This window comes from Pelophylax lessonae (genome assembly GCF_965119305.1).
Source record: "Pelophylax lessonae genome assembly, chromosome: 1".
NCBI classification, from domain to species: domain Eukaryota; kingdom Metazoa; phylum Chordata; class Amphibia; order Anura; family Ranidae; genus Pelophylax; species Pelophylax lessonae.
In genome coordinates this window covers 9,741,136-9,756,552 of record NC_138768.1, presented here as the reverse complement: position 1 = coordinate 9,756,552, position 15,417 = coordinate 9,741,136, and the positions used below count along the sequence as shown (strand labels likewise).

At 44.7% G+C, this 15,417-nt stretch overlaps 1 protein-coding gene across 1 annotated transcript; it reads right to left on the bottom strand.

Moving 5' to 3' along the window:
* Nucleotides 1–4,610: 4,610 nt before the first annotated feature.
* On the bottom strand, nucleotides 4,611–15,132 carry LOC309544839 (uncharacterized protein). Its single transcript, XM_082243822.1, has 4 exons — nucleotides 15,071–15,132; nucleotides 12,228–12,341; nucleotides 7,638–7,736; nucleotides 4,611–5,069 (listed from the first exon to the last, which is right to left on the bottom strand). Exons 1-4 carry the CDS (start codon nucleotides 15,102–15,104, stop codon nucleotides 4,630–4,632), a joined length of 687 nt encoding a protein of 228 aa, XP_082099948.1. The 5' UTR covers nucleotides 15,105–15,132; the 3' UTR covers nucleotides 4,611–4,629.
* Nucleotides 15,133–15,417: the final 285 nt, after the last annotated feature.

Sequence of the window (15,417 nt, the reverse complement as noted above, 5' to 3'; positions counted from 1 at the left end):
GGCAGTGAGTAAGTCAGTGGGAGGGGGTAGTGGAGGACGGAGTAGAGAGTTAAAGGTAGCGAAGAGTTGCCGGGGGCGTGATGACAGGCTGTTAATGAGAGTGATAAAATAGGTCTGTTTGGCAGTGTGGAGACTGGAATTGTATTTTTGGAGGGCGGATTTATATTGGTTGAAATCCTTCTGAGACCGAGTCTTACGCCATAGGCGCTCAAGAGCACGGCTATGCTTTTTCAGACTTCTATTGTTATCAGTTTGCCAAGGTTGAAGGGGTCGGGGCCTGATTCGGTGTGTGGTGAGGGGGGCCAATGTGTCCAGGGAGGCTAAGAGTGAAGTGTTGTAGACAGAAGTGGCTAGGTTGGTGCAGGACAGGGGTGCAATTTTGTCATAGAGGTGGTCAGTAGCAGAGTACAGAAGAGAAGGGTTGAGATGGCGTAGGTTTCTGCGGGTAACTGTACGGTAGCTGGAGGGAGAGGAGGTGGAGTAGAGGGAGAGAGTGAAACTAATAAGGTAGTGATCAGAGAGAGGGAAAGGATTGTTGGAAAGGTTGTGCGGGGTGCATAGGTGGGAGAAAACAAGGTCAAGGATATTGCCTTCAGAGTGAGTAGAAGCATGTATCCATTGCTTCAGGTCGAAGGAGGAGGTTAGATTGAGAAGTTTGGAAGTGGTAGGAGTGTTAGTATTAATAGGGATGTTGAAGTCGCCGAGAATGATTGTGGGGATTTCAGAAGAGAGAAAGTAGGGTAGCCAGGCGGAGAAGTCATCAAGAAAGGTTGATACTGGTCCAGGGGGGCGGTAGATCACAGCTACCCTTAGAGAGACAGGGGAGAAAAGACAAACGCAGTGTACCTCAAATGAGGAGAGTGACAGAGAGGGAGGCGGCTGAAGTACCTGAAAGGAGCTTTGTGGGGCTAGAAGGATCCCGACACCCCCTCCCTTGCGTCCGTTGGGTCTAGGGGTGTAAGTCCATAGAAGACCACCTTGGGATAGGGCAGCAGAAGACGCAGTGTCGGATTCATGCAGCCAGGTTTTGGTGATGGAGAGTAGATTAAATGAGTTAGCGATGAAAAGGTCATGGAGAGAGGTGAGTTTATTACAGACAGAGCGGGCGTTCCAAAGGGCGCAAGAGAAAGGGAGTCCGGTTTTGGGAAGAAGAGAGATTGGAACTAGATTGTGCTGACTGCGACTGCAGCCAGAGGGTGTAGGGTAGGTGGTGTATTGAGCATGGGTAGATGGAGGCCCAGGGTTTGGGGAAATGTCTCCAGAGGCCAGGAGAAGCAGAAAGGTGAGGGTGGTAATATGAGAGTGTGATTTATATGAGGGGACATGCCCCAGTGTCCTGGAGGATTTGTGTGCGTGTGGATTTAGAAGTAGCAGGAGATGGTGAGTGCAGTAATAAGGTGAGGACAGAAGTGAGGGTGATATATATAAGCTGTGGGGTGGAGAAGAGGGGTGAAGTAGAGAGAATTTAAGGATGGAGGATAGGGCAGTCAGAAGAAGTGGCAGAGAGTGCATTTTACCAGGATAGAGCAGAAGGAAAAAAGGGAGGAAATCACCTGCAGTATATGTGGTGTATATCTCAGCCTTTCCTGTGTTCCCTCACTTTGTGCATTCTCTGAAGTGCAGATTCAGAAGTGTGTCCCACTTAGCGAAATCGCCCCCACTTCGAGAAGAGAGCCCCCCGAGAGCAAACGTGCCCCCCTGCACACGTGCCCCCCTGCACACGTGCCTTCCCCAAGTGATGATACTCACCTTCCTCAGCGTCCGGTACTCACGGACACTGTTTTTTCCAAGGTTGCTCTGCCTCCAAATCCTCTTGTCAGCTTTCCTGGACCTCCTGGCTCAGCACCACACTTCTGGTCCACAAGGCCGACCGCCTGTGACCACCTTCCTCAGCAGCAGGAGGAGAGACAGCCGTCACCCTCCTCCTGGGACCTGGCTTCCAGCCCAAAGACACCCTGTCACATGTGCCCTTGGCTTTTATAACATATTCCAGGATGCACCACTGTTTGTGCTACCCACTGGGATAGTTACAAAGCCTGTGTGTTACTGGCTGGGTTTCCTCCACTGTCCAACAGGCTCCCCTATTGGACACAGTGGGGACACTCCCTCAGCCCAGATGAATCACACATGGACACATGCAACAGGTATAACTACTGATCAGGCTCCCCTGATAAGCAGATGGAGCAGGTTACGATTTACCTGCTACTCCCCTGCTAAGCAGGCAGAGCAAACTACTTTCCTTCCTAGCACCTATCTAGGAGGGTGCTACATAAATATGGGGATTTAGTAACACCATATGGCCATATTGTGCTTAAGCCCACCACTACGTCAAAGTACCCCATTTTCAGTGGGTCCTACACTATTCATAGAAAAGATAAATGCCTGCGACAATGCAGCGGACAGATTGGACCCCTAACCGACAGCAAGGGGGACCACTTTCGTGGGGGAAAAAAATTGCAAATAAAGAAAAAATAATATAGCGTATAGAATTGCGACACAAATCATATTGTAATTGAATGTTATTAAAAATTACTTTTCCTTTTCAATCTGCAGCTGTTGCAGTTTTCTGAAAATGCAATATGGCCGCCTGGAGCTGTTCTGTACACAGAATTTATACTGACCACACCCCCAGAAACATAATTTCCTGCTTGTGTGATTGGGTCACCAATTTTCCCAGAAGCCTGCACTAAGATACAAGTCAGATTTCTGGCATCCCCTGCAACAAAAATTTCATTTTTGGTGAGATCCTCCCAATAGGAACACGTCTAAAGGGATGCAGGCCCAGCAGATTTCCTCATTAGTGCCCTGCAGCAGCCACAGCTGATAGATAATTATGAAACCCCTCCCATTAGACCCACTCAGCACAGAGGAACAAACAATGATTTCTTCAGAACAACAAAATGTAGGAATCTGCAACAAAGTTTGTTATAATCCCTGCAATGTACAGAGATCACCCAGAGGGGAATGTTTTTTTTCTCTCAACAAAAGTGGAGTTACGCTTTAACCACTTAAGCCCTGGAGGATTTGGCTGCTCAAAGATCAGGCCCTATTTTGCGATTTGGCACTGCGTGACTTTAACTGACAATTGCTCGGTCGTGCGACGTTGTACCCAAATTAAATTTACGTCCTTTTTGTCCCACAAACAGAGCTTTCTTTTGGTGGTATTTGATCACCTGTGCGATTTTTACTTTTTGCGCCATAAACAAAAAAAGAGCGTCAATTTTGAAAAAATAACAATATTTTTCACATTTTTGTATATGAAATTCCCCCCAAAAAATGTAAAAATCAAAATTTTTAACATTTTATGCCAATTTGTTTTCTGCTACATATGTTTGGTAAAGAAAATCGCAATAAGCGTATTTTGATTGGTTTGCGCAAAAGTTATTGCGTTTACTAACTACGGGAAAGATTTATGTCATTTTTATTGTTTTTTTTTTTTAACTAGTAATGGCGGCGATCTGCGATTTTTTTTTTTTGCGGGACTGCGACATTGCGGCGGACAGATCGGACCCCCTAACTGACATTTTTGACACTTTTGGGGGTACCAGTGACATTACTACAGTAATCAGAGCTATACATATGCACTGTTACTGTAAAAATGACACTGGCAGGGAAGGGATTAACTTTATTGGTGATCAGTGGGTTAAATGTATCCCTAGGGACATGTTTATAACTGTGGGGGGGCGTGGCTTGTGATGTAACCACAGAGACATACAATCCTACATAGCAGGATCGTATTATCTCTGCAGTTACACCAGGGAAAAGGACAGACGGCTTTGTTTACATCAGCCGCCTGCCTTTCTCCCTCTCCAATGTCCACCGGTCACTCGCGCGGGGATGTCAGGGAACGAGCGGGGGCGGGAGCACGCCTCCGGTGGCGCGCGCTCGCCCCCTAGAGGCTCCTGGGCGGGCGACGTAGCCCTACGTCGGTTTGCCCAGGAGAGCCAGACTGCCGCAAGCGGTTAAGTGGTTTAATTATATGACAAATAAAAAAAAGTGAACTTAAATGAAGGATAAACCATATTTGTGCTAAAGAAAAAAAAAAAGATGATGTTAGGTTCCAAAGAAGACACGTCACTGATTTTTCTTCGGTCAATTTTATTGTCTATAAGAATACACATTACACAGGTACAGTATTAGGAACCGGCAAGTCATGCATGCTAATGAGGAGAATAATATACAAAAGCTCATCAAATAAAAAGAAGAATTCTTATCCTTATGTTATTATATGTATTTAGCACATACAGTCAATAGAATACAATAGGTGCATACAATATCTATAAGACTATATATCTATATACTATATCTATAAAACTCGTAATAACAGCTGGACAGCCGTTGTCAAACATATGCTGTACACAAAGTAGGATTACTGTAAATGCAAGTTAAATCTTATAAATCAATGAGAAATCAATCAATTTTTTGCTTTGGGCCTTCCAACCGTAATATCCGCGGTATCAGTTGATCACACATACAGTATATGCTCTTCGCTTCTACTCTTCCTCTTCTCAGGTTCATCTTCCTTTGGTGTCCCTGCGAGGCTGAAGAGTCGCTATATTACCCGAGTAAGGTTTGGAATTGTTCCACTTGGAATTAATTTGAATTTGAAAGAAAAACCCTCAAAGTTCATTAACCATTCGCAACTCGATCCTTGTCCAAGGCCACCACCTTGGTTTCTACAGTCAGTAAACATTGTCCCTCCGTGTCCTCTGTGCCATCAGGATCCTCGTGGTTTGGAACTGCTCTCAAGCGACTCTTACATGGGATCTCTACGGACCCCTGTGACTGGCCTTCCTCAGGTTTAGGGGTCAACTGGTCTTCTGGGCTTTCCTCGGTTGAGTTCTCACAGCTCGCTTCTTGCTCTGGATTTTCCTGATCAGCATTTGGAATGTCTACAACCACTCCAGGCAGGTGATCCTCACATTCAGGGCTCCCTTTGTCCTCTGGTTGTCCTCTGCCACCATTAGGGACATGGCTGGTAAAACTATTTTGTAGTTCTTCTTGCTGAGTCTTGACATCTTCAGGTTGTCTGTGTTGCATTCCTTTAGCCTTGGCTTTTTTCTTTATGTCTAAAAGTAGACACAACAGATTACAGATTATTTTACAAGCATCATTCCAAGCCTCAAATTAAGGGCACAACTAATTCAGCCCTAAAAGCGTATGTAAAGTGAAATCTTATTTTTAGTTTTGGATCATGTAGATCAACAATGGGGCAAAATTCCTCCAACTGACACCAACAATGGGGCACTAGTGTTCCAATGATGCTAACAATGGGGCACTATTCCGTCCATTGATACCAACAATGGGGCACTATTCCTTCCACTGACACAAACATTGGGGCACTATGCTTCCCCTGACACCAACAATGGGGCACTATTGCTTCCACTGATGCTAACCATGGGGCACTATTTTGTCCACTGATACCAATAATGGGGCACTATTCCTCCCACTGGCACCAACTATGGGGCACTATACTGTTTTGCCTCCCACTGACACCAACAATGGGGAACTATTCCTCCCACTGACACCAACAATGGGTCACTATTCCTCCCACTGACACCAACAATGGGGCACTATTCCTCCCACTGACACCAACGATGGGGCACTATTCCTCCTACTAACTCCAATGATGGGGCACTATTCCTCCCACTGATATCAATGATGTGGCACTATTCCTCCCACTGACACCAATGATGGGCACTATTCCTGCTACTGATACCAATGATGTGGCACTATTCCTCCCACTGATACCAATGATGGGGCACTATTCCTCCTACTAATACCAATGATGGGGCACTATTCCTCCCACTGACACCAATGATGGGGCACTATTCCTCCTACTAACACCAATGATGGGGCACTATTCCTCCCACTGATACCAATGATGTGGCACTATTCCTCCCACTGACACCAATGATGGGGCACTATTCCTCCCACTGACACCAATGATGGGGCACTATTCCTCCCACTGACACCAATGATGGGGCACTATTCCTCCTACTAACTCCAATGATGGGGCACTATTCCTCCCACTGATACCAATGATGTGGCACTATTCCTCCCACTGACACCAATGATGGGCACTATTCCTGCTACTGATACCAATGATGTGGCACTATTCCTCCCACTGATACCAATGATGGGGCACTATTCCTCCTACTAATACCAATGATGGGGCACTATTCCTCCCACTGACACCAATGATGGGGCACTATTCCTCCTACTAACACCAATGATGGGGCACTATTCCTCCCACTGATACCAATGATGTGGCACTATTCCTCCCACTGATACCAATGATGGGGCACTATTCCTCCCACTGATACCAATGATGGGGCACTATTCCTCCCACTGATACCAATGATGGGGCACTATTCCTCCTACTAACACCAATGATGGGGCACTATTCCTCCCACTGATACCAATGATGTGGCACTATTCCTCCCACTGATACCAATGATGGGGCACTAATCCTCCCACTGATACCAATGATGGGGCACTATTCCTCCCACTGATACCAATGATGGGGCACTATTCCTCCTACTAACACCAATGATGGGGCACTATTCCTCCCACTGATACCAATGATGTGGCACTATTCCTTCCACTGACACCAATGATGTGGCACTATTCCTCCCACTGATACCAATGATGTGGCACTATTCCTCCCACTGATACCAATGATGGGGCACTATTCTTCCCACTGACACCAATGATGGGGAACTATTCCTCCCACTGACACCAATGATGGGACACTATTCCTCCCACTGATACCAATGATGAAGAACCATTCCTACCCCTACAGACCACAGGCAATTGTTATTGTTTTATTTATTATTATAATATATATTATTGGGTTATTTGTTTTCTCCCACTTACCACCAAGCCTGCGGCACTGTTTACCTCCACTGATGCTGGGGCATTTCCCAGTGGCCACAGTGTGCACCCCCCCCCCACACCTAAATCCAAAGGACAGTAAACTGGCCATTTAATTTAAAAGTTTGGAGACCCCTGATGTGGGGAATGGTATAACCCCCCATCAGTTTTTTTCCTGAAATTTTCACAGATCTGCCACACAGCACTGTCCTATGTGGCAGGGCACCAGATTTTTCTCTTCTGCAGTTGAGTAACACTTACAGTTCTTATCCCTCCCTCAGACTGTGACTGGACAGTTCAAGGAGATGCAGCAGACTGATGAGCTCATCTCTCTGTCACTTTCCTCCTATCAGCATGTCCCTTGTTAGCACATGAGCACTGCAGCACAAATGATTGGCTCCTGATGCTGGTGTTTGGAGCAGCAAAATGGATGGCCATTCCCTGAAACCGATCCCCCTGTGGCTTCCCCTGCAGCAGCTGACAGTCTGCAGGAGGGAGAGTAGGAGAGGCCAGCTGTGCTGTAGCGAGGGGGAAGTGCCTGCACCGTAAAGCTGCCCGGGCCCCCTGTTGAACTGATGAGCTTTGGACCCCACAAAGGAGGACCAGTGTTCCACCCTTATCATACCTAATATCTAATGGCAGCATTACATGTTTAAATATTCTTATTAATAATAAATAGAGTAGTTGAAATACATATTTTTCATCTATCAAAACTTGAGTGCAATAATATTTTTGGATCTCTCCAAAAAATATCCACTTACACATGTAGGCGAAGAAACACAATCCAACGAAGGCAATTGGCATCAGGGGTACATAAAAAAGCCATTTGTATGCCATTTCACAGGGACAGGGGCAGGAATCTGAAAAGATACAGGGAGAATTATAAAATAGTAATATAACAAAGTATATACTGTACATAGTAATATAGTAATTATAGTTATATAGTAACCATCAGCACTGAAAATGGCGAGCCAAGCACGAAAAGGTGGAGAGTACTACAGAACAAAAACAGTCCATCTCTCTCTAGTGTCCAGGTCAGTCATTGGATAAGGGATTTACATTTTTATTATACATACGCATTAGTATTTTTCTAATTGATATGTTATGTTCTTAATTTTGTCATACTACACTACATTTTTGGCATAGTAGTATTATCTGCAGAACCACAAGGCTTGGAGATAGGTCTCGCAGCTGGAATGAGGTGAAGTATTTTTTTAGGGGTAAAACTGTGGTTTAATGGAAGGTTAGGGTTAGAGGTATGGGTTGGCTTCAAGTTAGCAGTTAGGCACAGAGCAAATTTTAGCTGGTTTCTGGTGAACTGGCTGGAAGTCCAGCCATGGATGGCCCTATCAACATCCTCCCACTCCACATCCTTCCACTCCACATCCTTCAATCTGATGATCGAAGAACCTGGGCACAATAGTCAGCAGCAGAGATTCCTACATCAAAGCTGTTTAGCATTGATGGGAAAATCAATAGATTCTTCTAGCTCAGCCTGCTGAGCTGAATGGGAATAATCTTATATGTATGGTTAGCTTTAAAGGTGGGATAAAGTTTAGGGTTAGAGTTAGGGGTTAGGTTCAGGCTTAGGATTAAAATGAGGGGTTGATCTCAGGTTAAGGGTTAGATAATAGGTTATAGGTTTGCCTCAGTTAAAGGGTTAGATTTAGGGTTTGGCCTCAGGTAAAATGCTAGTTAGAAACTAGGTTTTGGGTTAGACTTAGGAGTTGGCCTCAGGTTAATGGTTAGAGTAAGAAGTTAGACTTAGACGTTGACACTCAGGTTAATTATTAGATGTTATGATTAGAGTTAGAAGTTAGGTTTATGGTTAGACTTGGGTTGGCCTCAGGTAAATAGTTGAAGTTGGTTAGAGTTAGGCTCCATGTACACGGGACGCTGGAAATGGCCGTTTAGGAGCAGTTGGGTGTTTTTTTTAGAAGCCCCTGAACCCATCTACATTTTATCTTATCTGTCCATGTACACCAGGTCGTTTGCGGGCAGTTGCGTTCAGGGACTTTTTTTAGAACGCAATTATTTGCGTTCGAACGTGTGTTTCCCGGCGTTTCAAACGCAAAAACGCGACCGAACGCATCCGAACGCGACCGAACGCGATGACCCGCGTTTGGCGTTCGCGTTTTTCCATTTTAAAGGGGAATAATTTTTTTGACCTCTAGGAACGGTTCTAAACGCAAACGCCCGCTAAACGCGGGTACAAACGCGACTGAACGGACGTTTCAAACGTCCTAAAAATTCCAGCATTCAAAGAGACTTTTAACAACGTCCCGTGTACATGGACCCTTAGAAGTTTGGTCTAGGTTTAGGGTTGGACTTAAGGGCCATACACACTATAAGATTTTCTGAAGACTTTTTCCTTCAAATTTACCTTTTCTACGTAGTGCAAGGGCCTGCCAGATTGCGTACAAATTGAAAGTGTTTAGGTTTGACCTCATATTATCTGGTTTTGGTAAATCTAAAGGAAAAAGTCTTCAGAAAATCTTATAGTGTGTATGGCCCATTAGGAGTTGGTTTAAGGTAAATGGTTGAAGTTGGTTAGTGTTAGAAGTCGGGTTTAGGTTTAGGGCTGGACTTGGGGGTTGGCCTCAGGTAAATGGTTGAACTTGGTTAGAGTTTGAAGTTGGGTCTAGGTTTAGGGTTGGACTTAGGGGTTGGCCTCAGGTAAATGGTTGGAGTTTGTTAGAGTTAGAAATTGGGTCTAGGTTTAGGGTTAGACTTAGGGGTTGCCCTCAGGTTAATAGAGTAAGAAGTTAGGGTTAGAATTAGGCGTTGGCCTCAGGTTAATGATTGGATGTAATGATTAGAGTTAGAAGTTAGGTTTAGGGTTAGACTTAGGGGTTGGCCTCAGGTTAATGGTTAGAGTAAGAAGTTAGGGTTAGACTTAGGCGTTGGCCTCAGGTTAATGATTAGATGTTATGATTAGAGTTAGAAATTGGGTTTAGAGTTAGACTTAAACATTGGTCTCAGGTTAATTATTAGATGTTATGATTAGAGTTAGAAGTTAGGTTTAGGGTTAGACTTAGAGGTTGGTCTCAGGGTAATGGTTGGAGTAGGAAGTTAGGGTTAGACTTAGGCATTGGCCTCAGGTTAATGATTAGATGTTATAAATTAGAGTTTGAAATTGGGTTTAGGGTTAAATTTAGGATTGGCCTTAGGTTATTGGTTAGAGTTAGGGTTAGACTTATGGGTTAGCCTCAGGTTAATGGTTAGAGTAAGAAGTTAGGGTTAGACTTAAACATTGGCCTCAGGTTAATGATTAGATATTACGATTACAAGTTAGGTTTAGGGTTAGACTTGGGGGTTGACCTCAGGTTAATGATTAGAGTTGGTTGAAGTTAGAAGTTAGATTTAGGGTTGGCCTCAGTTTATGAATAGATGTAGAAGTTGCATTAGGGTTAGATTTAGGGGTTGCCCTCATGTTAAGGGTTAGAGTTAGAAGTTAAACTTAGGGTATGATTTGGGGGTTGGCCACAGTAATAGGGTTAGAGTTAGGCCTATGGGTAAGGTTAAGGGGTTGACCTTAGATTAAGGGTTAGAGTTAGATATTAGGTTTAGGGGTAGATTTAAGGGTTGGTTATAGGTCAAGGGTTACATTTAGAAGTAAGGTTTAGGAAAAGATTTAGGGATTGGCCTCAGGTTAAGGGTTAGAGTTGGAAGTTAAGTTTAGGGATACATTTAGGAGGTGAGAGAGTTAGTTTACTTTTCCTGTGGTTTTACCGCAACACTCCCCATGCATTCCAGCATCCCCAGCACATAACACCACTCGGCTGGTAAAACAGGTGCTTTTTTCCCTTCCATATGTGTAGGCCATGTGCAACCTGTCAAAAAATTCTTGGGGCTCAACTGCCCTCAACCCTGCCTTAACTACAGGGCCCCCTGGCTGCTCCGGCATGTGCAAACTGCATGCATGTGTAGTGTGCACTCCTTTAACCATAGCAGCTTAAGTAGTATGTAATGTGCCAGGGATCCTAGAATGCATAGGGGTTTTGGGAAGGAAAAGGGAAAGATGAATTAACACTTCAAGGGTAGGATTTAGATGTTGACCTCAGGTTATGGGTTAGAAGTTAGAGTGTATGTCAGGGTAAAATAATAAAGACAAAATATATGCAATATATCTGCATAGAAACCAATCAGCTTTGAGGTTTTTTGTCAAAGCTTAATTGAATAATCTGAAGTTGGAAGCTAATTGCCTACCACGCACCAGATTTTGCACTCTCCAGTTTTAGTAAGTCAACCCTATTGCATCCATGGAGGATATGTCACTGAACTCTGTCTATCCCCACCCCTCTCCACATACATGCAGTACAATGATATTTTCCCCACAAAAGAATGCAGCTGCCTTGACTCCCAAAGACATGTTCGCATACTATATTACATAGTTACATAGTAGGTGAGGTTAATTAAAGTCAATAGTCCATCCAGTTCAACCTGTGTAGGTGTGTGTGGCTGTAATCATCTCTCATACCCTTGAATGTTCTGATCCTTGAGATGTACGTCTAAGAGTCTTTTGAAAGCCACCATACTACCCGCAGAAACCACCTCTTGTGGTAGAGAATTCCACAATCTTGTAGCCCTAACAGTAAAGAACCCCCCACGTTGCATGAGGTTAAAACGCTTCTCCTCTAATCGCATTGTATGTCCTCGAGTCCTCATGCAATCCTTTCGACTGAATAGCTTTTTTTCTATGCTGAGATCACCATTGAGATATTTATAAATTGCTATCATGTCCCCTCTCAGGCGTCTCTTCTCCAGGGAGAATAAATCAAGCGATTGCAGACATTCTTCATAATTAAGGTCCTCCAATCCCCTTATTAGTTTAGTTGCCCTTCTCTGGACTCTCTCCAGCTCCAACACATCCCTTCTGAGGACCGGCGATCAGAACTGGATGTGGTCGGACCATTTATTAATCCCACTGGGATTAATAAATGTGTTGGTAAAAGGCTCTTGGTAAATGTGTGTTGGAATTCTATGGATTTCACTGGCATTAATAAAAGTTGGAACATGGTAAAAAAAAAAAAAAATTATTTTGGGACATGCTCTGGGGGAAGAGGAAAGTTTAGGGATGAATTTTGGGCATGTCTAGACATATCCTCTAACGTTCAGCTTATGCTTTCATCTAACCAGGAAAAAATGCTCTTTCTAAGGTATATGTGGTAGGAGGAATGACATCTTGCACTGTAGTTTGTAGATGGCCCTGTGTTGACCTCACATGGTAATAGAAGACATTGACAGTCAACTACTGAGTGCACACAGCTAACTCCAACAGACAGAAACTCTTATATGGTCCCATCTAGATAAATAGTGAGTTATGATACAATGGAATCTTTTCTACTCACAGTATTTGTAGAAGATCACTAAGACAGCAACACAGAATGCGGGAACTCCCAATACGCTGGAGATGTGCATAGCCACGGCACAAACAAATTTTATGGAGGAGAAAAACTTCACTCCTGGCAAAAGAACAAAAACACGCAATTAGGGAACGTTACACCTAAAGGAAAAGCAAAGTAGTAATAAAAAAAAAAAAGCATTTCATAGGACTATTTTGTGGTCTCGTACCAAGCAGCAAGTGGAGCTCTAGGATAGAGTCACTTACAGTACAGGAGGTATGGCCACTATGCAAAACAAAAAGGTGACAGCTATCTCTAGTGCAGGGTTTCTCAACTAGGGTTCCATGGATGTCTAGGGTTCCTCCAGAGGTTGCTTGGGGTTCCTTGAGCAATGAGCAATTTCTGCCTCTCACCATTGATCTTTTTAGCTATCTAAAAAGGGGGGCATTCTTCCCAATGACCACAAGTGTAAGGAGCATATTTCCCACTGATCATCACACTAATGTATCATAAGTTGTAGATTTAAGAATTATTAGCAAGGGTTCCCTGAGACTGGAAAGTTAATTTAAGGGTTCCTCCATGTTGAGAAGGTTTGGAAAGGCTGTTCTAGTGACTATAACCCTACATCTGCTCTACCAGAGTGGTGGGTACTTCCTGGGCCTTCCAAAGCCAGGCTTTGGCTTTCCAATTTATAAAGTGGCAATGTTGTCCTCCATCCACACCTTTACTGTTTTAACGGCTAGATGTGATCCAATCAGCAATTGCTAGCTTCGGATTTAAGGTCCTGCAGGCAGCTGTGAGATAAATTGATGTCTCCTTATGACTTGCCTTCTGTTGCAGTCATGTCATGTATTCTTTAAAGTTCCTCATTGGGGGATGCTTTGGGATGTGCTGTAACCACCTATAAACGGTGGAGCAAAGGGATTTTTGCTAACTAAAAATTATTTTCTCCAGTAGTTCACAGGGGACCTCAGTTCCCTCCATTTGGTGGATGCACTTTCATGTTGGCCTGTTGCCTTGGTTGAAGGACAAGTTCACCTTTTTAGAAACAAAAATAATCAATGCACATATTTTTGGAAAACACGTGTGCATTTATTATCTATTCCTACACATTTATGATATATTCTTACAAGAGCCTGCAAAGTACTGCACCTGCAAATCAGCAGATGGATGAGGGAAGGCATGGGCGAAAGATTCGGCCCGAGCATGAATTTGAGCCGAACATTTGCCTGTTTGGCCTTTCACGGAACACCCGAATTTGCAGGCTGTTCGCCCTGATGAACACCCTGCAATGCAAGAGTGCTGTACAGTTCATTCTGCGCCCTGATTGGGCAAAGCTTTTTCCCCAATCAGGGAGCAGTGTAGGCTGGTTGTTAAGGATCGGGGCCGGGAAGCTGGCCATGGCGTCCTTAATAATCGATGAGTCATTAGCTGTCAATGGGTTTCCCTGCTGAAAAAATGCAGGTAAAAAAAAACGACGTGGGTTTCCCCACCCCACCCCACAATCCATAACAGACCCTTATCTGAGCATGCAGCCCAGCAGGTCAGGAAAGGGGAGGGGATGAGCGAGCACCCCCCTCCCGGACTATACCAGGCCCTCAACATGGTGGGGTGGGTGCTTTGAGCCTCCCATCCCAAAGCACTTTGTCCCCATGTTAAAGCGGAGTTCCGGCCTCGGGGGTGAAATTTTGATAAAAATACCCCCGGGACAGTCAGGGCTAGTACATTCCACAATGGATAGCCTCTGAACTGTCCCGGGTCACACTTACCTTTTAGAAGAAATACTTACCTTGAAAATTTCTTCTTCAGCGCTGCCATCTCAGGTGTGGGCAGCTGAAGCAGGAGCATCCCTCTTCGTGTCCTCTTCCGTGGCGTCGGAGTCCCAGAATGCCCTGCACCGGCCCCACTCGTCACTTCCGGTGCAGGCGCGGAATCCCTGCAAAGCTTCTGGGCATGCCCAGAAGCTGTTTAGCTGTGCCGCGCCTACACCGGAAGTGACAAGCGGGGCCGGTGCAGGCGCGTTGACTCCTGGGAGCGATGACTTTCAGCTCCCAGGAGTCATCGCAAGCCGGAAGAGACGGCGCGGGCTGCGGCCGCAGAGGGAGGAAGTGGAAGGAAGGTGTGTATATTTTCTTCTATAACAAGGTAAGTGACCAAAAAAATCGGGAGTATCCATTTCTTTTTCAGGTGACCCTCAGCAAGCGGATGGCCCAAAATCTATTTATTCGATTTTGATGCTGGAACTCCGCTTTAATGGGGGACAAGGACCTCTTCCTGACAACCCTGGGCTGTGGTTGTCGGGGGTCTGCAGGCAGGGGGGCTTATAGGAATCTGGAAGACTCCAGATCCCGCCCCCCCCCCCTTTGTGAATGGGTGTCGTGTACATCGTACCCCTAGCCATTCACCAAAATAGTGTCAAAAAGTAATAACCACAAGAAACTGTTTTTGACAAGTCCTTTATTAAAAATATAAAAATAGTGTCCCTCGATGTAAATCCATCGTCAATCACAACGCTCGCCGGACACAAAATAAATAAAATAAATAAAAACGCTGTTGCTTCCTGTGAGGCCTCCCGCCATCTGCCCGTTCCATGCTTTGACAATTCTTATATAAGCAAGGGGCAGAGCCACCCGGCTACGTGACCCGGTGGCACCACTTTCTGGTGTCACGTGAATTCACGATGTACCTGATACACATTTGGGGGGGGATCTGGGGACCCCCTTTGTTAAAGGGGGCTTCTGGATTCCGATAAGCCCCCTGCTCACAGACCCCGAAAACCACAGGCCAAGGTTGTCAGGAAGAGATCCTTGTCCCCATCAACAGGTTCAAACAAGCTCACTGAGACTCACGTGTTTCTCTATAACTGTTCACCAAGATGATCATCCAGTATATTGTCCGACACAGGAGGAAACATCCCACAGGAGGAATCACCCAACACCACACCAGGATATTAAAACCTGAAACATAAAATATTTACAGAATGATCGGGTTGTGTTGAGCAAATTAACAATTTTGTTGTTCAAAAACAAAAAAAAAAAAAAAAAAAAAATTCAAAATCTGAAAATGGATTTGACATCGCCAGCTTTTTTTACGTTTCATCCCCAAACTTAAGATAAGAGTGTGTGCATGGGTGCAAAATGTTATTAGGCTATTTTCTCTCCCCTCCGACAGGTTATGTAGAGAGCTGAGGTGAGGG